This window comes from Protopterus annectens, chromosome 3.part0 (genome assembly GCF_019279795.1).
Source record: "Protopterus annectens isolate FY-2018-M chromosome 3.part0, PAN1.0, whole genome shotgun sequence".
In the NCBI taxonomy this organism is placed as follows: Eukaryota; Metazoa; Chordata; order Ceratodontiformes; family Protopteridae; genus Protopterus; species Protopterus annectens.
In genome coordinates, this window is record NC_056731.1 from 769,895,648 (window position 1) to 769,922,713 (window position 27,066).

Genomic DNA, 27,066 nt, shown 5'->3' on the forward strand with positions numbered 1-27,066 from the left:
ATTGACAAAATTATGGGTGATAGGATTAATAAATCTGGGTGGCATAATATTCTCAATGCCAAGGAAGAAAAATGGATTGTTAAATTAGGTGGACTTTTTCATCCTGGTCTCAATGATCATTTATAATCAACCAATAATCAGTGGTATCCAATTAAGTGTTGTGTATAAATTATTGGATGTGATTATATGTGTTTCAACAGTGAGGAAGGCTATTTCAGCCGAAACCGGTCTGGGTGGATTTTTTGGGGTTTAAGGGTCTTAACCCTGCCCTTTAATGTTCATTATTTTTCAATAACGAAAGATTAAATCAACTACTTTGGTGCTGGCCCAGGTTTTTGTATTCACCCCTTACAACAAACCATATGAAAAAGTGTAATTTACTTTTTTAATTAAGTTAAATATATACGTAATTATACTTACATAGTATGTCAGTTTTCATTTTACATTTTTGTGCATTACAAGTGTGGTATTCATAGGTTCATAGGTGTGTACTAAGCCAACATCCCTGGAGCCTTTACAAGCCTACCCCATAGAAGTGCCCTGGCCTCATGCCACTGTTAGTTCTCGGTGCCTCTGTCAAGTACAGCCACTGGAGTGATCCACAGGGTGAAGTTTTTATTTCCCATCCACTATAGGTTCATAGGTTTATTTTTTTTTTCCTTAACTTTCCCATGTAGTCTTGTCATCTTGCTCAGTTCACACTTACTCTGGTGCCCTTCCTTTATCATTTCCTGGTTACCCGATTCTACCTCTTTTGCATCACTTCATCATATAGGTCCCCACATTCCAGAGGACAGCTGTATTATAAAGTCTTGGCATTTTGACCATGCAAATGTAATCTGTCCATTGGCTTGGGGGTGTCAGGATAGGGATGAATGAATGCTTCATCTTTCTAGAGCCTGAGGTGATTGTATTTTCACCTAACACATCCATGTCTGTTAAACATAAGAGCATGGTTGTCCATTTCTTCATGGCATTTGCTATATTCCTGCATATTATTCTATCATGCACCCCTTTCCCAGTAACTAACCCCTCACCCCAGTAAAGCTGTGTAGTCACTTGAAAAACTCATTCTGTGTCTCCACCTGGTCATCTGATTATCTGGACATATGCCAGCAGCCAGGGTGCTAGAACGGCAACAACGTAGTTATGTACCAGTTAATCATGAATCTTGTTTTATACTGTTTTCAAGATATGGTGTAGGGTTTTTGCTAGCCACATGACTCAGAAGTAAATTTTTACTATTTTATCTAAAACATAGCTCCTCACAACTTCAACAAATGCAGACACGCACACATGCCTACACACACGTGCACACACACACACACACGTGCACACACACACGTGCACACACACGTGCACACACACACGTGCACACACACGTGCACACACACGTGCACACACACACACACACACACACACACACACACACACACACACACACACACACACACACACACACACACACACACACACTCTCTCTGTTTGTTGTCCTGCATTGCTAGTATAAAAATACATCCTAAATGATTGTATTGATATTGTAGGTGGCTGTTGTGAATATAGAAATCTAACAGCGTTTTGCAATCCAATATCAAAGGAGAGCTTGCAACCATAACAGCATTACCAAGACCCACTTTTTTGCTTTGATGGCTTCATGCTACTGTAAAGTGCTTTAATCTATAGTGACTATCAAAGTGTATAAGTGATAGGAAATGGAGGAATATAAATTAACTACATCACTGCATTCCTGGAGACAGTCTTCATATTTTGAGTGACAAAGTTTCTTTAAAAGACAAATCCTGTTAATGTGATTTTTTTACTTAAAAAAGTACAGTTGTGTACACTTACCATAAATGTTGATGTTCGAGTGTATTCACTGTTGCAGTCATTACATTTGGGTAATCTGCTGGCAGGTTGACCTCAGTCGGCCTGAATTCCAAAGTCTTGGGTCCTGCGTCAGTTGCTGTCTCCTCTTCCATGATGTCAGGTCATCAGGGGTATAAAACAAGCAGCCGACGCCATTTTCTATAGTTTTTCTTGCCCCAGATGTCAGGTGCCTCCAAAAAGGTAGCATATATATATATATATATATATATATATATATATATATATATATATATATATATATATAAACTATATATATATATATATATATATATATATATATATATATATATATATATATATATATATATATATATGCACCACATAGGTTGTAGAAGATAGATAAGGAAAGATAAACTCCAGAATGACAGGGGGATGACGGGCGGGTAACCTGGATTGCAACAGTGAATACACTCGAACATCTACATTTATGGTAAGTGTACACAACTGTAATATGTTCTTCATGTTTCACTGTTGCAGTCATTACATTTGGGTAGAATCCCAAAGCTATGGATGGGAGACTGGAGCTAAACAGCATTAGGGGTGGCTATAATGCCCTGCAGAACTGCAGTGGCAAAGCCTGCCCTGGACTTAGAGTAGAGAGGCAAATAATAATGCTTTGTAAAGGTGTGAACAGAACACCAAGTAGCAGCCTCTAGAATGTCTTTGGTTGGTACTCCTCTGAGAAAGACTGCTGATGTAGCTGCAGCTCTGGTGGAATGAGACCTAATTCCCTTGGGCACAGGTTTGCCATGGTGTAAGTAGCAGAAACGAATGCAGTGGCTTATCCAATTTGAAATTGGATGCTTTGAAATAGCCTTTCCTTCTGATCCTGCAGCATATGTCACTAGTAATTGCTCAGTTTTTCTTAGAGCTTTAGTCCTGCTCAAGTAGAATCTTAGCTGTCTGTGTACATCCAAGGAATGCAGAACTCTCTCCCCCTTGTTCTGCGGAGATGGATGAAAGGTTGGCAGATGAATAGCTTGGTTAAGTGCCACACTGGAAACCACCTTAGGCATAAATGAAGGATTGGTCCTCAGGGACACCCTGTCTGGGTAAAATATGATAAAAGGCTCCACAGCCATAAGGGCCTGAAGCTCTGAGACTCTTCTTGCTGAAGTAATTGCTAGGAGCAGAGCTGTTTTCCATGATAAGAACTTTATATCTGCAGTAGCAGCTGGTTCATATGGAGGCAGGGTGAGCTTTTCCAACACATAATTGAGGTCCCATGCAGGTACTGGTGATCTTCTCGGAGGCCTTACATTTTTGGCTGCTTTAGTAAAGGATGAGAAAAGATTGGTGGCTCTGTATTGTAATGAGCCGAAATGGCAGAGGATGGATTTTGATTGATGATAAAGATATGCCTTTGTCAAGCATCTCAGTCAAGTATTGTAATATCTGAAGAATATTTGGTTCTGCTGTATCAGTTCCTTGTGCTTGATTCCAAGCACAGAATATCTTCCATTTATCAGCATAAGATTTTCTAGTACTAGGCCTTCTGGCTTCCAAAATGACATCCGTCACAGCTTTACTGAGAGGTGATGTTTGCATAACTACATGATCAGCCATGCTGCCAGGTTCAGTGTTTGAAGCTGATTGTGCAGGATCTGATTGTTTTGCTGGGACAGTAATTGAGGTCTTTGAGGTAAGATCCAAGCTGGGTATTGAGATAAGTTCCTTGGGATTGGGTACCAGTACTGGCGGGGCCAGTTCGGGGCAATTAGTATCATCTTTGGTTTCTCTTGTCTTACTTTTAGTAGGACCTTGTGAAGAAGAGGCAGAGGAGGAAAGGAGTAAACTGATAAGTTTTTCCAACTGAAGGATAGGGCATCCACTTTCCATGCTTGTCTGTGATAAGTCCTTGTGCTGAATCTTTTCAATTGATAATTTTGAGGAGAGGCAAATAGATCTATGTCCGGGCTCCCCCATTTCTTTGTTATCATGCTGAAGGTTTCTGCTTAAATTTTCTGCCAGAGTATTTTGTTTTCTTGGCAGGAATTGAGCTTGAAGATGTACTTGTTAAGTCAAAGCTGTGTCCCACAGTGCCATGGCTAATCTGCAAAGGGGGTATGAGTGCGTGCCCCCCTGCTTGTTTATATACCACATAACCGTGGTGTTGTCCGTCTTTACCAGTAGTTGTCCTGGATGAAGTAAGTCCTTGAAGGCTGTCAGGGCATTCTGAACAGCTAACATCTCTTTTTGGTTGATATGCAGATGCATTTGTTTTGGGGTCCATATGCCCTGAATGCATCTTCCCGCCAGGTGGGCCCCCTATGCATAATCTGATGCGTCTGTTGTTAAGGTCTGGCTGGCAGGGGGTAGAGTGAAGGCCCATCCCATGTTTTGGTGACATGCCTTTGCCCACCATAGAAACTCCTGTTGTAGGCAGGGAATGAGAGGAATCATTGTTTCCAGACTGTGATAATGTTGACTCCATAAACTTTTTAGTTACCATTGAAGTTTTCTCATATGCAGTCTTGCATATAGAATCAATAGGATGCAGGTTGCCATGAAGCCTAAAGCCTGCAGAGTTTGTCTTGCAGATAACTGGGTTTTTGTTGCCATCAGTTTGAAGTAAGTAGTCAGTTGCCTTTGTTTGTCTGGCATGAGGAAAGCCATCTGGGCAGTTGTATTCAAGCTTGCACCCAGGAATGTTATCTTTTGAGAGGGTACCAGTTGCGATTTCTTTTCGTTTATTGTGCACCCAAGGCATGTTAGAAGCCTTTTTCACAAATGCCAGGAGCTGAAGAAGAATGTCCTTGTTCTCTGCTTGAATGAGACAGTCGTCCAAGTAAGGATATATTTGTATACTTCTTTGTCTGCAAAAAGCAATCATTGGTGCCAGGCACTTTGTAAAGACCCTGGGGTCAGTAGATAAGCCAAAGGGCAGTGCAGAGAATTGGTACTGCATTAAGCCAGCCTTGAAATGGAGGTATCTTCTGCACGATTCCCTTATTGGGACATGTAGGTATGCCTCTTTTAGGTCTAATATCACCAGCCAAGCATTCTTGCCCAGCATGGGCAGAAGCTGTTGCAAAGTCAGCATTTTGAATTTTGGAATGTCCAGGAATGTGTTCAAAATTGATAAATCCAGTATTGGCTGCCAGGCCTTGTCCTTTCTGGGTACCAAGAACAGTCTTGAGTAAAAACCTTGTCCTTTTTCCTGTTCTGGTACTGGCTGAATAGCCCCCATATCCATGAGGGACGTAACCTGTTTCTGTGCCTCTGCCCATTGATTTTTTGGCAGATCCGGCCAACCGTTTGCCATTGGCAGAGTATGGAAATGGAATCTGTATCCCTGTGATACTATGTTTAGCACCCACTTGTCCTGGGTTATTAGCTACCAATTTTGAGCAAAAAATGCTAATTTTCCCCCTAAGGGTGCTGCCAAAAGGTAAGTGCTTGGTGAAGGCAGAGGGAAGTCATTGGGACTGTTTTCTGTAGGGTTGCGCTTTATCTCCTCCAGATTTGGAGGTAGAAGTACCCCATTGCTTTGACCTGTAAGAATCTTGTGCCTGGTATCTGGAACCTTTAGGGCATCTGGATTTGCCCCTTTGAGCTCTGTCGGACACAGGAAAGGACCAATTTTTTGTTGGCTAGTGTCTACTGAACTTGGTGGCTGCACTTGTATGAAGTCTTTTACAGTTTGCATAGACTTAGCTTTGTCTTCCATTTTCTTTAAAACCTCTTCTGCCTTAATACCAACAGAGTATCATGCTGTAAAGGTGCATCCAGTAATTTAGCTTTAACATGATCAGGCAAATTTTGCTCTTTTAGCCAGGCATGCCTCCTAATCACAGATCCAGTAACTGCGGCCCTGCAGGAGGCCTCTAAGGAATCAAAACCACATTGCAACGTATGCTTTCCAACTTGTTCAGCTGCATGCAATAATTTCTGCAATTCTTTATTTTCTGCACATTCAGAAATCAACATCATTTTCTGTTTCAGCAATCCCATAACATGTTGTTGATACTTGAGCATATGAAACTGGCAGTTTAAGGCCCTAATTGCCAAGGTTGCAGATGTATAAACCTTCTTTCCCCATCTATCCAGTACCCTTGAATCTCTGTCAGAGGGGGTAGGATTTTTTGCTGTTGAGGCCTTAACTCCCTTTGGACCTTGTGAAATAGTTTCAGGGTCAGCAGCAGGGTTTCTAAATAAAAATTTGTGTGAGTCAGGGACCCTGTAATATCTGTCAGGCTTGCTGAGAGCTGGAGGTAAGGAGTCAGGAGTCAAGCTTGACTCCGAAAACACATCATCCACAAAGTCTAAAACAGGGGGTATGGCTAAAGGCCTGTGATGAGGAAGAAGAAGGAAATCCCTGAGCCTCTTTTTTGATTCTGAGAAATCTTGGCTCTCCCAGTGAAAATGCTTCCACAAAGTATGCAAGGTTTCTCCAAATTAATAATCCTCAGGAGGTGATGCAGATGGGATAGATTCGTCTGCATCAGAATCCTCACAGGGAGGTATAGATAATTCCTGATCAGAAGAAGAATCAGAAGAAATAGAAACCTGATCTGAAGATTCATAATCAGTGTCTTGCCTAGGCCTCTTATCAGCAGGGGGTTGGGAACCCCTGATCAAGGTAATAAGGTCTTCAGCCATTTTGATCATCTGTTTTTTAGGCATAGCGGCCTGTGCACATGGCTCATGTGTCACTTTTTTAGCTTTAGAAGTTGCTTTTGTCTTTGGTTTTGCAGCTGTCGTCGGTTTTATATAGGAATGTTGAGGCCTGAATACACCCTCAGAAGCTGGTGCCTGCTCAGCGGCTCCAGACCCATCCGAGGGAGAGACATCCATGGGTACAATACTTTGAGTATCTCATGGCATGCCCGACTCCACATGGGTCTCAGTAGGGGCCTGCAACTCGAAAGTAGCGGGTATCGGGGGCTGCAAAAATGCCTCACTGAGTACCGGCGACTGGCTTAGGATAAGCTTCGTCGTCGGTTTTGGACCTTGATGGTCTGCCTCTGTAATTTTCTTTGCATTTTTTGTGTACTCTGGTAGTCAGATTATTATCCAACGACATTTCAGGGTAGTTAAATCTTTTTCCAAAATATTTTGAGGCAAAAATATACCGACGCTTAATAGTGCATTGGTTAAATCTAGCACAAAACCGACAGCCAGGCACATTGTGATCATGGCCTAGACAAGGAATACAGTATAAATGGAAATCCTTATGAGGTACTTGCTTCCCACAAGTAATACAATTATTAACTTTTTCTGACATCGGAATGGAGCAAGAAAAAAGTTTCCCCAACGGGGTACTTAGCTTTAGTGAAGACTTTGGTTCCGAAACTCGAACTCAAAAATTTCAGGAGTCCGCCGACGGGCACTTACGAACTGCTTGTACTTCAGGCACTGTGCGACAAGAAAGACTAAAGAAAATGGTGTCGGCTGCTTGTTTTATACCCCTGACGACCTGACGTCATGGAAAAGGCAACAGCAACCAACGCAGGACCCAAGACTTTGGAATTCAGGCCGACTGAGGGCAACCTGCCAGCAGATTACCCAAATGTAATGACTGCAACAGTGAAACACAAAGAACATCTGTAAAACACTTCTCCAAAATAAGACATTTATTAAAGACATTAAGTACTTCCCTAATATACTCACCTTTCTTACTTGGAAAATGACTTACTACAGCTGAGCTATCATTTGTAGATAATTTCTCATGCAGCAGTTATATCTAGGGAAGGCATATTGTTTTTATTCCTTGCATATCAATCAGACTAAAGAAAAGCATGCACAACATTCCTTTGAGGGATGAATGGTTACACTATATAATGTAGGAGAACCATTCCAAACGGTAGAGAATAGCTTCTTGTAATTAGTTGTAAAGAAACGTGAAACAAAGCTATACTCTATGTATAACTTAATTGGTTTAAGACAGCTCCTGCTACATTTAGAAGGCTTTTCAAATGTTACCACTTCTTAAGATTGAAGAGATAACTATAATTTACAAATTTAACAGAACCTTTATGTGTGTGTGTGTGTGTGTGTGTGTGTGTGTGTGTGTGTGTGTGTGTGTGTGTGTGTGTGTGTGTGTGTGTGTGTGTGTGCTTGCATGTGTTTATACAGGATGTTTCATTTATGGCACACTTCAAAACAAGATTATGTCATGTGTAATTGAATGGGAACATTGTTAAATGGGAGAACTCCTTCAGTCTATAAACATTTACGGCCATTCTTTTTTGATACCTTTTTCAGTGTAGAATAAACTTTCAGATGATGTACTGCAGACTCATTTGTGACAACGAATGTATGAAAGTGAGCAACATAGCAAGTTAAACAAAACGCATACCTTTGGTCCATGTATTCCAGGGAAGCCAATATCACCTTTTGGTCCTCTAGGGCCCTGAACGAGATTTAGAAAAAGATGCATGAGATCTAGATGGCAAGTATCCACACAAAATCTTCACTTTACGACTAACTAGTACTAGCTAGTTATTTTTCAGAAAGGAAAATACCACAGAAAGAACTAGGAACACTTATGACTTTTTTATTCAGAAAAGTCAGTTGCTGGTCTGTCTTCTTAATCTGTGTTTCTTTCTTTTGTTTGTCTTTTTTTGGAAAAACTTTATGAAACAATGCATTTGAACATCATTGTAGGAGTCAGAACTGAACCTGTAGACTATTTTCTTTTCCTCATCACAGCAGGCATATCTGTTATATGACTTTACAAGAGAAATCCTACTGGCAGATGAGAGACTCTGTTTGGTTGTTGAAGCCAGTGGACATTCAAAGGAAAATTAAGTAAAAGGATTGGAAGTAAAGCTCGTTATTATCTCTACAACTGATTGCATATCAGAAAAGTATCTTAAATTGAAATGATACATTACTAACCGTTATACTGATTATGAAGTGAGCAAAACCTAAAAAGTTCTGCATAATTTCAGGTGATATGATCTCTAAGAAATTTGGCAAATAAGAAGAACCATTTCCTGCCATAGTTTGATGTACCAAAATACAAAATGACATGTAACCTATCCTGCTGCACTGATTATCAAAAGTCATATTCCAGATATTATTGGAAAGCCAAAAAGATCCTAATGTGATTTGTTGCTACAGCTTGAGTACAACTAAGTTATGTTGGCTATTATCACTGCATGTATACATGTGTTTGGATTAATATTACAATTACAACTATATGTGAGCATAGTGTGCTACAATGTGTGACGTCATAAAATGCGGACCACTTCTATCCTATGTTCAGAATCTTACAGAAGGCATTGAGTTGTTCAGAGCAGTCTCTTTGTGGCCTCAAATACTTGCCTATAATCAGGACTTGGTCTACCATTACTTGCAGTGTAGCAGAAGCCTGTGCAACAAACACACTTCTCACCTCCCACCCCCAAATTTGTCTTAGTGTATGAATACGATAATTGCAGTTTCATTGCTACAGATCTTAACAGAGTAACTTCATCCTTCCAAGAATCAGCACAGTAGCATGTTCACTTGAGAAGAAAAAGACCTTCTAAGGACTGAGCAGAACTCTGGGGGTCACAGTGAAGTGCTGCACATAAATTGTTTGGTTTACGTAACTGCTGACCACTTGTAAAAGAGGATCAAATTCCTCTCATGTTAACTTATAAGTGATACATCCAATATATTACATTGTAAGTCTTTATCAATGCATAATACATACATTGGACAAGCCCCAGATTACGTAACTAATACAACTAATAAGTTGTTAAAGACTTGGAGAGGTCCCAGATTACCTAATTAATGCAAATAATAAATTGTTAAAGGCTGGCAGGCAGGTTTATTGGAAACAGAACTAGGATGCAATGCTGTGTAAAATCAGCTAACAATTACAAACAAGAAAAGAGTACCATTCTGGGGGATAAGTGATGTATGAACATTGCTGTTATTAAGCAAATTTATGTTTTAAAGGAAGGAGAATCTGTGCCAAATGTACATAAAACCATAGCACTCTGGGAAGATATGTTTATAAAAGTAAGGTATTTTGGAAGATTACTTTTTGTGTCTCGTGGTATGTAAAAAATGCACTTAACGTGAACATCCAACACAGTAGTTCTAAACTCTTTATCAGAGTTTGGGATCTAACATACATTATTTTGTTCCAGACTCAGTTTAAATACACCATAAACAACAGGCAAATATTATATAACAAAATATATCCAATTTAAAAAAGTTAAGCTGCACATGACAAGATGAATTAAATACTTTGATGAGATAACAAAAGACTGAAATGCTTACTGGAAATCCAGGAAGACCTGGCTTGCCTTCTGGGCCCTATAGTATGCAAAAAACACAAGCATGCATAAGTATGTGAATTGTGAAAATAGTAACAAACTAATTAAAATTAGTAATCAGGGTTTGGTTTATTTATTTGTGCTGTAATTCAATCACATAAAGTCGGAAATTAGGAAGTCAATACATATCCCTGGTAGTCTCTTTCTTTTCAGATATATGATTTTTAAGATTAGTTGTTTTAGTACATCCGTCATTGATAGTATAAATAGATATAAATAAATGTAATAGCTTATTATGAAAAAATAATTTTGATTTCTGTAATCCATTTTTAGATACTTAGAAAGTACTGACTTCCTACCCCTTTAGTTTGGATTTTTACAGTTTTTTTTAATATATCAAATATCTTCACGATACCAAAGCCCTTAAATATCATGCAAGACAAGATAAATTAGACAATTTAGTGATTTTTTTCCTCAATTACAGAGTGCAAACTACAACATTTAAAACCAAACAATTCATGCAAATAAAATGTTACTATTTTTTCAGTGACAAGAACACTTTGGTGTAAAAAGACAAACAAAAGCTTCTATAGTACTTGGTGGTAATTAGATGTGCTTTCATTCACATACTATAAAACCGATCATTTGCCCTTTTAGTAAATGAAGTACAGAATAGTTTGCTATCCAGAGTACCTTCTCATACTTTTTACCTGCTGCAAAATTCATTAAAACCATTTGAACACTTTTTGTTTCTACTGTTGAGCTTATCTCATCCATGTTTTAACCTGTATTCCTTTGATTAGATTTTGTTCCCTGAATCAACTACTGTTTTCATGAAGAAATTCTTAACATTAAGCTACCTATAATCCATAAGCATCTTCCTAAATGAAAGGCGGTATGCAGGAATACCATTTTTTAAACCACTGAGATGTAAGTACACAGACTGATAAGTGACTGCTTTTACACAAGGACATACATAGGCAAACTAGGGAATTATGAAATGAATTGGTTGTGCCATCCATATCTTGTCAAGCTGATGCTTTTGCATAGCAAAAGGCATACTACAGTATACCATACACGTGTAATGGCACTTAAAAAATCTTGAGACATCATTTTAGAGATTATCTCTGCTGGCTTAGCTCTTATGAATCAGAACAGTCACTACTGCCTGGTTTACTTGCCATCTAATAAGGAAAGGTTCATTTGGCTTAAGATATTTCTGGGGATATATTTACTTGATGTTTACATGGCATTTCATTTGGTGCCACACTGAGAAATTAGTTAAATCTAACCCATCTCCTGCCAAGAAAAACTAATCTACATCTCACAAAATTATCATCTCACAAAATTATCATCAAAGATACTCTGAACAGCTTGCTTTAAAATTTGCAACAGCCTGAGGATGCCATAGATGCCCCAAAGCTAATTGTCATCTCCCTTCAAATAGACCTGTGCTATATCAGTTAATGAAGCAACACTAACTCCAGACCAAAGATCAGATTCAGTTTTCCTTATACTATGGTGGCTTTTAAATGGCTAAATGGGCAGTTAAGCATTTAGTTTTGTCTTCCTGCCTGGTTTTGTTAGTACCAGTGTCCTAATATGTATGAATCACTCACTGTTTCCTAGTGGTATGCTTGTTTGCATTGATCTTTTGATCTAATAATGTTCACATCATTGTATGGTATTTTTAAAAAAATATCTGTAAATGGATGAATTCTTAGTCTTCTGAGCATGCACAGTTGCTTAGATGTTCCTTCTGGCTTGGATCTTGACTGAAATTGTATTTTTTTCTGCTGTTGTTGTTGGGCTTAAGTGGATTTATTATATAGGTGGGTAGGGTGTCTTATTTGTGGAGCAGAGAGCATGATGCTTTTATGTTATTTTTATAGTTTATAGTGGTTTTGATTTTATTTTATTTTTCTTTTTGTTGTTTTTAAGTGGTTCTGCATATTTTGTAATGGCGTGCTTTTACAATTTCTGCAATGCTGGGTAAAATGTTTTTTATTTAGTTTTTGATGTGAAAAAAAAAAACATTTGTATTTGGATCTTTTCTCCCCGGGCCTCCACTGAAAATGGGTTTCTGACCCAGTGGACTTTCCCTGTCAACAAATGTCAATAAATAAATAAATAAATGTGATTAGTGCTAATGTGGGTAAAATAAGCCGCGGTGGTGCAGTGGTAGTGTTGTCACCTCACAGCAAGAGGTTCTCCCGTTCGATTCTTGGCTAGAGCGTCTTCTGTGTGGAGTCTGCATGTCCTCCCCACGGTCGAGCGGCATTTGAAAGACATGCATGAATGGGCGTGCCTTTGTTGAAGGTTGGGCATCAGGCTGGCACCTCGGCACCATAAAGATCGACTGCCAATCATTAGCGGACCAGAGTTCCGCTGTGGCGACCCCTAACCGGGAAAAGCTGAAAGAAAAACAAGTGCTAATGTGGGTAAAGTGGTAGCAAATTGTTGATGTGTATATGCACATATTTTGTATCAATATAGTTACTGTCACAGTCCAATTTTCAAATATATAGCTGACTGCAGATGTTACAAAAAGTCTGCACTCCAAAAACTTCTAGGAAAAATGCAGTTTAATCTTTCAGTCCCAGGTTTAAGACATCTTTAATAAAAATAAACATGCTTCATCTTAGCATCAAACAGAAAACATTTTTTTTTTTTTACTTTGATTGCCTCCTGTTAAAAAGTAACCTTTTCTCTGCATATCTAAAACAATTTTGTTTTTGGCTTCCAAAAAGAGCTCAAGCATTGTAAAATTAAAAATAGCCATCTTTTTCAGCATAGAAAGGCTCTCTCCAAGTAAAGAAATGTAACTTTGCCAAAAGGCTAGCATTTCACACCCTATTTATAATATGACACAACAGTTTCAAAATTAACAGATTCTAGAGCAGATCTCTTTTTCTTTCCAGTTACATAAATGCCGATTTTTCTTTTTCTCAGAGTTTTTATATTCTGCCATTTTCCAGTATTTTCTGGAACACTTTAGTTCAGTCCTGCTTAGGTGGACCTGGCTCTTGTTACACTCTTGTTCTGTTTTGCAATATTTTTTCTTTCTCTCTCTTTCTTTGTCCCTGTTGTCAGTCAATCATCAGCTCTTCCCAGCCAATCACTGTCACCAGGGCAAGGGTTGATGCAGGAGAAGCAATCACTCATACAACCATTAGGAGTGGTTAGAGGTTTTTTTCTTTGTTTTCTCCCTCATCCCTACTGGTAAAGTCCTGACAAGGCTTCAGGGAATTGAAGTTCATTGGACTGTCAGTGTGGGGCGGGGGGGGGGGGGGTGACTCTCACATCTGCAAAAGGCGTTCTATTCAAGCAACCTTGCACCCCCCCCCCCACCAACTGAGGCATGACAACATTCTCTCCAGTCCTCTACTACATTTATCACTGTGCCTCCAAGTGCATTCTGTCCCCTGTTCCACAGAAGAGGCGAGCTGGTTCCACCACTGTTGGGGCCACTGAACAAATCATGGTTTCATGGGTTCTAATCAGGGCTTTATCACCCTGCACCGCAGACCCAGGCCTACATTTTGTTTTGGATTAGTTAAATAAACTAACCCCATTTTAGTGCATTGGAGTATACATACTTCAATGGCTTGAGATTTATATCTGCTTTCATACAGCAGATTCATTTTTATTTCACTGTCTCTCTTTTTCCTTTTCTCCCTCTCTCTCATATATATATATATATATATATATATATATATATATATATATATATATATATATATATATATATATATATATATATATATATATAAATCGACTGACAAACTGTCCTCGATACTTTGAATTCTTAGATTGAAGAATTTGGACAGAAGTAACTGATCTTATTAGTAGTACTGGACACACTGCTGTAAAAGAGTTGCATTGAGACTAGTACTATGTTTTACATAGTTATGTGAAGTTATCACGTTATAGACATTCACAATAACCTAACGTTGTGGTCATATACCGTTAGGTTAGACTACCTCTAACTAAGAGGAACTTTCCTTATATTTTGTATATGTTTTTATAGGCTTAACTCTAGTTTCAAAATTTAACTATTAAATATTTAATATTGTATTTTGCCACAGTAAGGGAGTTTACAGACAACAACTTTAGTTTATGTGTGACTCTTTGTAATTATTGGACCTGCGGGGGTGGTGGTTATGAAATGATAGGCTGTAGTTTCTAAAAGCACAATGTTGCGATGAGGTTTCATAGAGATGTACACAAATATGAAATGGAAGAATTTGCAGTTTACATACATATATATATATATATATATATATATATATATATATTTTTTTTTGTTAAATTTGTTAAAAATAAAATATTTAAGAATTGAATAGTACTATTAGTACAATCTGTAGTTGACAAGCAACAGGTCACAAGAACAATCTCTATGGAATCAGTATGTTCGCCACAACAATTGTGTTTTAATATAGAACTGTTATTAGTATATTATGTGTTTTATTAAATTAATTTTAGTTTATAGACTTTATTATGGTCGTTTCCAACATAAGGGCGTTCATATAGGTACAAGTGTAAATAGTACCTGCTTTTACAAAATAAGCCCAACAGTGAACATTGCGTTGACATAGCTTGAGTTTTTATGTTGGAGATAGACAGTGCATATATAAAAGGGCAAGTATATTTATATTATTAAGAATGGTATTACATAAACGCGCTTGTATTAGTACACATACAAGGAGTGCAGTGCGCACTTGTAGTATGGTGGTTCTATAATGTATTTAACCATAAGGCTAGATTCTCAGATTTGGTGACAAAAAACTTAAAAAACTTTTTTTACTGTTGGATGATAAGAAGAACAGAAAACGTTTGTTTTAAGTGATATTGTTTTATGTGAATTTACTTGGTAATACGTAACACAAAACTTTGACATTTTAAAAAAATAGTGTACATTAAGTGGATTTGTACCTTTAAAAAATAGTGATGTCATGATCACTATAAAAAGGTGAAAAGGGGCGGAGTACAGGTGATTTGAAAAAGTTTCTGAACTGTTGGAAACAAAAGCGTTTTATTTTGTGTTGTTTTAATTAACCAAATTTTATCGAAGTTGGTATCGCTTAAATAAACAATTTTTCATTTTGGAACAACACGGTGTGGTCGAGACTTGGTTTACTGGACTTTTTACCACCCGGTCTTAAGCATAAAGAGAGAACATTGGGTCAGGTAAACGTGCTTTACTTGGTCCGTTTTATCTGCAGCCTTTTTCAGTGTTTTATATATATATAATGTTATTATGTTTGTTTTTGTTGACCAGGAAAGTCTGACTGGAGACCCAGGGAGAAAAGCTCCAGAACTTTTACGAGTTCAGTTACATGTACAAAATTTCATGGTTCAATTACATGAACATATTTACATTATTAATTTGTACATGCAAAGATTGCATGGCTCATTGACAAGTACAGGCTTGCATGGCTCTGCTATATTTTTATTTACAATACATGAGTAGTCGTTCTTAAAGCTGCAGTATTACCAGCCAGGTGAAAGAGAAAAAGTTGTATTGTGTTTGGCATGTTAAGAATGCAGGCTACTTACACTGCTGGGTCCACAGGAGTGCAGAAGTTTGGTTTTAGGAGTATGTTGTGTCAAATTCAGAGTGAGATTAATAAGCGGTTTTAGTATGTGCATGCAATGGGTACTCAGATCTTAACAGCAATGAGATAATATATTGCTTAGAAAATGTACAGGCATCAAACAAATCTGTGCTATACTTAGTTGACAGAAGGGGTGGTTTCATCTTATCTGCTAATCTCTAATGTCTTTTTAAAGTATAACTGCACCCTTTTCATAATAAAATTGTTTTTTTTTCAAAATAAAATAAATAAATAAATACATACATAGGTGTCTGAGCAGTGGGATACAGTCTGACGTTCCTTCATTGCAGTAAAGCGTCTTTGAATTTGGACCATTCCTAGCAACTTTTCAAACACATATGCATGTGTGTGTGTGTGTGTGTGTGTGTGTGTGTGTGTGTGTGTGTGTGTGTGTTATGTCTATTGTGTGTATGTGTCTGCATGAGTGCTATGGAGTCTACTTACAGCATAATGCTTGATCCCACTACAAACAAGGACAACACTGACAATGCCATATTTGCTAGCTTGAATGAGTTTATGTAACATAAAACTGAAACATGCTGAAAGTGCACAATTTGCTTTTTTGTGATGTGCCTACAAACGCAACAAGACAATGAAAGCCTGTTTTTAAGCTATTAAAACATTAATTTTGACATCTATTATCCTGCAAAAATAAATATAAGAGTGTTTTGGCAAACTTGTCACATAAAAGGGAGAACAACGTACTTGCCAAAAGAATACTTACTGGTGCTCCTTGAACGACAGTAAAATTCATGGCTCCCAGGGTATCGTTATTCAGCAACTAAAATAGAAATTACACATTACACGTTTCAACAGACTTGCTATACTACTGAAGTGATTAAAACCAGAAACATACTATTAATATAAAGATAAAACCAGGACATAACTACGTAATTATGGGTTTGAATGGCTGCTAGATAATTTAAATTACATTGACAATGAAGCCTGAGGGATGATTTTAATTATCTTGTATCCATGAGATCCTCTAGCTCTGGTTAGGTTCCAACATTTACTTATTATTTATAGAGCATGGATTGTCTTGTAGACAGCAATACCATAATACAAAATTGTCAAATTGTGCAAATACATTCTTATCTTCTTGTCTAGCATGGCAGTTTCTCATTCATTTCCCAATAATTCCCTTTCTACACAGATGAATTGCTTTTATGTCTTTCACTGTGGAGTACTTACACAATTACAGTGGGCAAGTTCCATCATTAACTAGAACAATCCATATGCTATGCTATTTTCTTGATGTGAAGTTTTTCGGCATTTTGTAAATGTAATCTGCCCTTGTGTTTACTACTTGTGGCACACAGGCATTCACAATTTACATGAAATTCCCAGTGCAACACCATTTGAATGAGCTTTGTTACCTGTGTCTGCAGCACAGATTAATTTGTATCATTGTTACTTCAAGGAGCATCCAGGAGTGTAAAATGCTCCAAGATTTGGCAGTCACCTGTCTGGCAGCAAAGTGTCAATTAGAAATGGCAACTAACCTGTCACATGTGTATTAGCCCTTACTTTTCAAAATCTGAAGTAGTTCTCATCAGCAGATATTTTACTAATTAATGGAGTTAATGCAAATACAAAAAAATTTGTATATGGCTAAACAATAGGAATACATGTGATTCTGCAACAATGTCCTATATATTGTTTTTCTTTTTAAGGTGTTAACTTTGCAGGAAGCATTGCACTGTCATGAGTTATTAAGCAGATGCACCCAGTTCTCTCTTTATTTTAAACAAAAGCCATTTTTAATGTACACTGTAGAAAAGTTTAAGATATATGATGCCTCTATATGTATATCTTGTGCCACAATGTTTCACACTGGAAGGAATATAAAAAAAACACAGGATCACAGAATCCATTTGGTGAATATGAAGATTTCAAGTCTGCGTTATTTTCTCTTTTGTCATATATGGAATCAATGAACAACGAGCACAGAAATATAATATGAAGATATTACACACCGCTTCAGACTCACTGCACATTAGGGGAAAGTCAGGTCATTATAACTTAAAATGTATTAAACAATGACACTAACCCCTGGATTCAATAATGGCTACACTAAGTGTACACTGTTCTGAATGAGCAGACAACACAGACATAACTCACACGTTATTCTTCTTAATTTTAGTTTTCCTACTGATATTCTTGCAGATTTAAATATTGACAGGGATTCATAAAGGTTACCACGAAGTGCAGACTACATGTACATTTAGTGTAACCTTTCTGATTGACTAGAAAGCACAAAGAATGTGATAAGTATTTTCTTGAATGCATATCGTGTACACTTAGTGTAGGCTTTATTGACTCTGGCCCGTTAACAAATCCAACAATCCCTGGAACTAAATAATGTCTCATTACCTTGGTAAAATATAGGAAGCCGCGGTGGTACAGCGATAGCGTTGTTGCCTCACAGCAAGAGGTTCTCCTGTTCGATTCTCGGCTGGAGTGCCTTCTGTGTGGAGTCTGCATGTCCTCCCCATGGTTGAGTGACCTCTGAAAGACATGCATGCGTGAATGGGCATGCCTTCGCTGAAGTTTGGGCATCGGGCTGGCAACTCTGCACCATAAAAATCGACTGCCAATTATTAGCAGACCGGAGTTCCGCTGTGGCGACCCCTAACCGGGAAAAGCCGAAAAGACAAACAACAACCTTGGTAAAATATATTACTCATGGAAAACAGAAGAGCTGGATACAACCTGAAGAATGGAGAAAGGAGTCAGGCCATCTTCCTGGTTTACAGTAGACTTAATTTTTGTTGTAGATCAGTGCTGCAGATATGGTGCAAAACCTTTTTTTTCATTGCTTGTACAACCATGGAGTTAATATGCTTAACTAAAGAGGGTTGAGAGCAGAGCCTTCTTCCAAGTGCCAGTACGGGGGAACTTGTCTCCCTCACAAAAATAACATTTTTGTAAATTTTTCTGTGAAACTGGCTTCCTTGGTTATTTATTCTTTTATAAAGTTTCCATGATAGTGACTCCAGTGGAACTGACAGGACTCTCCCAACTTCACTTTTTCTTCTCTGCTGACACAATAGCCTTGACTAATTCAATTACCACTGTTGTGACAGCTACACTCTGGTAAAATGCTACAAACAGTGCTCTAGATGTAAACCGAAACAGGAGGGTGACAACTTGGTTTTCAGAAAGACAGAAGTATGGAACTCCTTTCCAGATCAGATTCTGATATATTTGTTTATGTTCAGTCTAGATAAATACAAATGCTATGAGACAAGTTTGGCTTGCAGTTCTGAAATGTTTATTTGTAATACTTTTGCAGGTCAGTTTTTCCCAGTTTTATGTGATATTTTACTTGATACTGAACCTTCTAAAGTGGCTCCTTTATACAAGGTAAGGGATATTGTAAATAGTCAGGTAGCTATAAACAGTCTTTACTGACAGTACTTCTCTTGTTCTGTATCACCTGGCATTTTCCCCCTGCCTGCTACGTTATCCTTCTTTTAAAGGAGCAACTGCAGAATATAAGCATTGTCAGAGAAATGTAACTGTAGCTAAAAGCTTGCGCTGCATTCATTACCCTGCAACAAGAATACTGCTTACCAAAGCAAATCCCAAGGCTGAATCCTCATTTTGTAACCTAAAATCAGTCTTTTTCTGATTGTTGTCAATGTATAACTACACCAAGAGCTATTGGTAAAGAAAGAACATTAAGCAGTTCAGTTAAAAGGTCTAGTCAAACCTCTCAACCTCTAAGCACAAGAAATCTGAACAAATCTGTATTAATATACCAGAAAACTAGCAGTTCTATGCAGGATGGGGCAAAATCTAAAAGATAAAATATGGAACTTTCCACAAATCTGAGATAGTTGAGATTTATATAACCATCCATAGCTAAGAATACTCAGCTGCTCTTCAGTCTCGTATAAGTGGAGCTGATTATGCAAGCAGGGTTTCTGGAATCAGCAAACATTCTGACAGTATGGACAAATGCCTTCATAGGAAAGGTAACTACCCGGTTCCCAAAGAATATGGCAAACTTCCTCAGAGGGAAGTTAGCCACTTAGTTTCCAATGGATATGGCAAATTTGCTCCTAAGAGACAGTAACCCAGTTCTCAAATTATATGGCAAACTCCTTAATAAGGAGTATAGTCACCTTGTTCCCTGTTTTGGTTTACAAAATACATCTACACTCATATTTTTCAGTCTTTCCAGCAAGTTCGTAGAAACCAAACTGTCAGACTTAGAATGTCAGTACCAGAAGTGCCTGTCTGTCATGTTTCAGATGATAGCGCCTAGATACTTATCTAGTCTAGACATAGGTGCAACTGTCAAGACTGTTTTTTTTACAGCTTCTCAAAAGGAGTTCCACGTGTTCACTCTATCTTTGTCACTATCTCTAAACAAAAAGTGGTCACCCTCCTGATTTTTGCTTAAGTCTGGAATGTAATTAAAAATCCAGCCCACTGGCTTCACTGGAGCATTTTACCTAGTAAATAGGTATATTTAAGCTTTGGTGGGGGTGAGAAACATATGAAAATCTATAGCTGCAGTCATCAAGCAATCAGGGAAGGCAAAATACAAAACCAGTAAGTGCACTTTTATTACCTTCTTACAAAAGGGACAGGGTGAAACTATCCTTAAAATATACAGACTGAAAAATGTCTTAAGACATTACACTTACTCATTTTATAGCACTAAACATAAGGCTTTACCATTACATTAAAAGTTACTAGCAGTTTAAGTCTAACATAGTGGGAATGTAGCAGGTAGAGTATTCAGGGACTGTGGGAGGGGCTGATTGAGAAGTATAACAGTTTTTAAATGATGGGTAGATGAGGTTTTGCCTCTGTGGTATACATATGTTGACAACACTGAGACAGGAAACAAAATATAAGCACATGATGACAGCACAGAGACAGGAAACAATGTGAGCATATAATGACAGCATAGAGACAGGAACCACAATGTAGGCATGTGATGACAGCACAGAGACATGAATCACAATGTAAGCATGTGATGACAGTACAGAGACAGGAAGCACAATGTAAGCGTGTGATGACAGTACAGAGACAAGAAGCACAATGTAAGCATGTGATGATAGCACAGAGAAAGGAAACAATGTAAGCATCTGATGACAGCACAGAGACAGGACCACAGTGTCAGCATGTGATGACAGCACAGAGACAGGAAAGTACAGTTGTGTACACTTACCATAAATGTAGATGATCGAGTGTATTCACTGTTGCAGTCATTACATTTGGGTAATCTGCTGGCAGGCTGCCCTCAGTCAGCCTGATTAACAAAGTCTTGGGTCCTGCATCGGTTGCTGACCCTTCTTCCATGACGTCAGGTTGTCAGGGGTATAAAACATGCAGCCGATGCCATTACATCAGTTTTTCTTGCCCCAGATGTCAGGTGCCCCCCAAATAGGGAGCAAATAAAATTAAAAACACAAAAATATACCTCCAACCAAAAGCAAATACACCAAAAAGGCTTTTAAGCATAGTAAAAGAAAGTAGAGGTATAGTAAGAGAAAAACAGGGGGCTGGAGGGAGGGTAACCAGGACTGCAACAGTGAATACACTCGAACATCTACATTTATGGTAAGTGTACACAACTGTACTATGTTCTTCGTGTTTCACTGTTGCAGTCATTACATTTGGGTAGATTCCCAAAGCTATGGTTGGGAGGATGGATTTATACAGCATTAGGACCAGCTATAAGGCCCTGCAAGACAGCAGTGGCAAAGCCAGCTCTGGATTTACAGAAAATTGGTAAATGATAATGCTTGGTGAAAGTATGTACTGAACTCCAGGTAGCAGCTTCTACAATATCCCTGGTAGGAACACTTCTGAGAAAGGCTGCAGAAGTAGATGCAGCCCTGGTGGAATGAGATCTGATCCCCTGGGGGATAGGTTTTCCATGGTGCTTATAGCAGAAATGAATGCAATGGCTTATCCATTTAGAAATGGTTTGTTTTGAAATAGCCATCCCCTCTGCCCCAGCAGCAAATGCCACTAGCAATTGTTCAGATATTCTTCAAAATTTAGTTCTGTCCAAGTAGAATCTAAGTTGTCTGTGCACGTCCAAGGAATGCAGAATCCATTCCCCTTTGTTCTGTGGATTGGGGTAGAAGGTTGGCAAATGAATGGACTGGTTAAGAGCCACACCGGAAACCACCTTGGGCATGAAGGATGGATTGGTTCTCAGAGATACCCTGTCCGCATGAAAGATGATGAAAGGCTCCACTGCCATAAGGGCCTGTAATTCAGATATCCGTCTAGCTGAAGTGATTGCTAAGAGAAAGGCTATTTTCCAAGAAAGAAATTTTAACTCTGCAGTAGCAGCTGGCTCGAAAGGAGGTAAAGTGAGCTTTTCCAAAACAAAGTTAAGGTCACAGGCAGGGGTAGGAGCTCTCCTAGGTGGTCTCAAGTTCTTTGCCCCTCTGAGATACTGTTTGAGCAGGGGGATGAGAAAAGAGGGGTGGTTCTGTGTTATAGTGAGCTGAAATAGCTGAAATGTGGATTTTAATAGAGGAAAAAGACAGGCCCTTGTGAAGCATCTCAGTTAAGTATTGCAAAATCTGAGGTAAATTGGGCGCTGTTGTGCTCATCCCTAAAGATTGGTTCAAGGCACAGAATCTTTTCCATTTGTCAGCATAAGATTTTCTAGTACTAGGTCTTCTCGCCTCCAAGATGACATCCATCACAGGTTTGCTGAGGGATGCTAAGGGTGAATTTAAGTGATTAGCCAAGCTGCAATGGTTCAATGTTGGGAGCTGAGGGTGCAGAATTTGGTTCTCCTGCTGAGACAGTAAGGAAGGTGTCTGAAGCAGGTGCCATGGAGATATTTGTGACAAACTGCGCAGAAGTGGGTACCAGTGTTGGCGTGGCCAGTCTGAAGCAATCAAAATCATTTTTGGTTTGTCCTGTTTGACTTTTAGCAGAACTTTGGAGAACAGAGGCAGAGGGAGAAAGGCGTAGACTGATAGTTTTTTTCCAGCTGAAGGACAGCGCATCCACTTTCCAGGCTTTTTTGTGAGGAGTCCTTGTGCACAATTTGTCCAACTGGTAGTTCTGGGGGGAGGCAAATAGATCTATGTCTGGGATCCCCCATTTGCTTGTCAACATGTTGAAAATCCGTGGTTCCAGTTTCCGCTCATGTGGGTCCATGAGATTTCTGCTTAGTCCATCTGCCATTGTATTCAGTTTTCCTGGCAGGAATTGAGCTTGTAGTTGCACTTGGTAGCTCAAGGTCATGTTCCACAATGCCATGGCTAGTCTGCAGAGGGGGTAGTAGTGTGTACCCCCCTGCTTGTTTATGTACCACATAACCATGATGTTGTCCATCTTTACCATTAGTTGTCCTGGATGAATGTAGTCCTTGAAGGCTGTCAGAGCATTCTATATAGCTAACATTTCTTTTTGATTGATATGTAGGTGCATTTGATTTGGGTTCCATTTGACCTGAATGCACTTCCCTGCCAGGTGAGGTGTCCATGCACAGTCTGATGCATCTGTAGTTATGGTTTGGGTGGTAGAGGGTAGTGTGAATGGCAGTTCCTTGTTTTGGTGGCAGGCCTCTGCCCACCATAGGAACTCCAGGCGTAGGCAATGTATGATAGGAATCATTGTTTCCAGGCTGTGACAAAGATGACTCCATAGACTTTTTATGTACCACTGAAGTTTCCTCATATGCAGTCTTGCATATGGAATTAGAAGAATGCAGGAGGCCATGAACCCCAAGGCTTGCGGTATTTGTCTTGCAGATAACAGGGTTTTTGTGGCCACTTGTTTGAAGTAAGTTACCAAATGAATTTGCTTTTCTGGCATGAGGAAAGCCATCTGGGCAGTTGTATTCAAGCTTGCACCTAGGAATGTAATCTGTTGAGAGGGTACCAGTTGAGATTTCTTTTCGTTTATGGTGTACCCTAGACAAGTTAGAACCCTTTTTTACAAAAGCCAGATGATTTCTAAGTATGGCCTGGTTTTCTGCCTGAATTAGACAGTCGTCCAGGTATGGATATATTTGAATATTTCTTTGCCTGCAAAATGCAATTACTGGAGCCAGGCACTTTGTGAATGCCCTGGGCGCAGTAGACAAGCCAAAGGGCAGTGCAGAGAACTGATAATGCAAGTAGCCTACTTTGAAGTGTAGGTATCTTCTGCAAGATTCCCTGATTGGGATATGCAGGTAAGCTTGCTTTAAATCTAGAGTTGCCAACCAGGCATCTTTGCCTAGCATAGGAAGTAACTGGTGAAGAGTCAGCATCTTAAATTTTGGAATGTCCAGAAAGGTGTTTAGAGTAGACAGGTCCAGAATTGGATGCCATGATTTGTCTTTTCTGGGTACCAGGAAAAGCCTGGAATAGAAACCTTGTCCCTTTTCCTCTTCTGGCACTGGTTGAATAGCCCCCATGTTTAAGAGGGAACGTTCTTGTTTCTGAGCCCCTGCCCACTGATTTGGGGGCAGGTCTGGCCATCCGTTTGGAGTTGGCAGCGTGTGGAAATGAAATCTGTATCCCTGGGACACTATATTTAAAATCCATTTGTCCTGGGTTATGAGTTCCCAGTTTTTTGCATGAAGAGCAATCTTTCCCCCCAAAGGGGTGGCTAAAAGGTAAGTGATTGGTAATTTTAAAGGAAAGTCATTGAGACTGTTTACCATAGGGGGTGTCTTGTTATTTCCAGATTTGGAAGTGGAGGCCCCCCATTGCTTACTTCTGAGAGTCCCTTGGGACTGAAACCTGGTGCTTTTGGTGTGTCTGGGTTTGGCTTGAGTGGATCTGGAAGGAGCTGGAAAGGACCAATTCTTAGTAGGCCAGTGACTACTAAATCTTGGAGGTTGCACTTCTAAGAAATCTTTTAGAGTTTGCATAGATTTAGCTTTATCTTCCATCTTTTTTAGAACTTCTTCAGTCTTATTGCCAAACAGGCGGTCCTGATTTAAAGGAGCATCCAACAATTTTGCTTTAACATGATCAGGCAGAGATTGCTCCTTCAGCCAAGCATGCCTTCTAAGCACAGAACCAGTAACAGCAGCCCTGCAAGAGGCCTCTAAAGAATCAAAACCACATTGAAAAGTATGTTTTCCAACTTGTTCAGCAGAATGCAATAAATCCTGTGAATCTTTATTTTCCACAGAGTCAGAAATCAACATAATTTTCTGTTTAAGCAGTTCCATAATATGCTGTTGATTTTTTAGCATATGAAATTGGCAGTTTAAAGCCCTGATTGCCAAGGTTGCAGACATATAAACCTTTTTACCCCATCTATCCAGCACCCTGAAGTCTCTATCAGAAGGGGTATGATTTTTAGCAGTAGAAGCCTTAATGCCCTTGGGCCCCTGAGATATGGTTTCTGGATCCACCACAGGATTTTTGAAAAGGAACTTGTGGGACTCAGGAACCCTGTACTATCTGTCAGGTTTACTAGGAGCTGGAGGCAGGGAATCAGGGGCCATACTGGATTTCGAAAACACATCATCAACCAAGTCCAGTACAGGAGGTATAGCCAAAGACCTATGCTGAGGTAGAAGAAGGAAATCCCTAAGGCTCTTTTTAGATTCAGAAAACTTTTGACTTTCCCAGTGGAAATTCTCCCTTAAGGTCTGTAAAGTTTCCCCAAAAGAAAAGTCCTCAGGGGGGAAGCAGAGGGAATGGAATCCTCTGTATCAGAATCCTCATAAGTAGGTATGGACAAATCCAGGTCATTGGAAGAATTAGAAGAAACAGAGTCCTAATCAGAAGATTCATAGTCAAGCTCAGTCCTAGGCCTCTTAGAAGGGGGGGGGGGGTTGACTACCCCTGAGTAGAGTAATAAGATCCTCAGCCATTTTCACCATTTGTTTTTTAGGCATAGGGGCCTGAACATGTGGCCTGGGCGTCGGTTTTTTAGACATAGATCAAGGTTTAGGCCTTAGAATAGAAGGTGGAGTTGGTTTAATATACAAGTCTGTAGGCCTGAATACACCCTCAGAAGCCAGTGCCTGCACAGCGGCTCTGGACCCATCCAAGGTAGAGACATCCACGGGTTCCATAGGTGAAGCATCTTGCAGCATACCGGACTCTGAATGGGTCTCAGTAGAGGCCTGTGAGTCAGAAGTAGTGGGTATCAGGGGCTGCAAAAGAGCCTCACTGAGTACCAGTGAACTGTTGACTGGCTTAGGAGAAGCGTTGTCTGCAGTTTTGGACCTCGACGGCCTGTCTCTGTCTTTTTCTTTGCATTTTTTCGGAATTCCGGGAGTCGGATGGCTAACCGATGTCATTTCTGGATAATTAAACCGAGAACCGAAATATTTAGAGCCAAAAATGTACAGATTACGGATAGTGCGCTGATTAAATAAAGCACAAAACCAACATCAAGGTACGTCGTGGTCAGGGCCTAGGCAAGGAATACAGAACAAATGAAAATCTTTATGAGGTATTTGCTTTACACAAGTAATGCAATTATTAACTTTTACTGACATCGGTAAGGAGCAAGAAAAAGTTTCCCCAATGGGGTACTTAGCTTTAAGTTGAAGACTTTGGTTCTGAAACTCGAAAATGAAAATTTTAGGAGTCGGCTGACCAGCACTTGCGAACTGCTTCTGCTTTGGACACCGCACGGCAAGAAAGACTGATGTAATGGTGTCGGCTGTCTGTTTTATACCCCTGACGACCTGACATCATGGAAAAAGGGACAGCAACTGACGCAGGACCCAAGACTTTGTTAATCAGGCCGACTGAGGGCAACTTGTCAGCAGATTACCCAAATGTAATGACTGCAACAGTGAAACATGAATAACATCCATAATGTAAGCATGTGATGACAGCACAGAGACAGGAACCACAGTGTAAGCATGTGATGACAGCACAGAGACAGGAACCATAATGTAAGCGTGTAATGAAAGCACAGAGAGAGGAACCACAATGTAAGCATGTGATGTCAGCACAGAGACAGGAAAAATAATGTAAACATGTGATGACAGCACAGAGACAGAAACCAAAATGTAAGCATGTGATGACAGCACAGAGACAGGAAGCATAATGTAAGCATGTGATGACAGCACATAGACAGGAAATAATGTCAGCATGTGATGACAGCACAGAGACAGGAAGCACGATGTAAGCATGTGATGACAGCACAGACACAGGAACCACAATGTAAATATATGATGACAGCACAGAGAAGGGAAACATAATGTGACAATGTGATGACAGCACAGAGACAGGAAACATAATGTAAGCATTTCATGAAAGCACAGAGACAGGAAACACAATATAAGCATGTGATGACAGCACAGAGACAGGAAACATAATGTAGGCATGTGATGACAGCACAGAGACAGGAAACATAATGTAAACCTGATGACAGCATAGAGACAGAAG

General features: G+C 39.3%; 1 protein-coding gene across 4 annotated transcripts in view; it reads right to left on the bottom strand.

Moving 5' to 3' along the window:
- The window catches only part of LOC122796547 (collagen alpha-1(XV) chain-like), a 1,635,928-nt gene that overhangs the window by 407,985 nt on the left and 1,200,877 nt on the right, over positions 1-27,066 (bottom strand). For 3 of the 4 annotated variants that reach the window (XM_044065114.1, XM_044065113.1, XM_044065110.1), the window contains 3 exons: positions 16,446-16,502; positions 10,108-10,143; positions 8,189-8,242 (listed from right to left, as the gene is read on the bottom strand). In XM_044065114.1, the coding sequence (XP_043921049.1) occupies positions 8,189-8,242; positions 10,108-10,143; positions 16,446-16,502 (147 nt within the window). The remainder of the gene's footprint in view (positions 1-8,188; positions 8,243-10,107; positions 10,144-16,445; positions 16,503-27,066) is intronic. The other variant, XM_044065111.1, reaches the window with a different exon arrangement.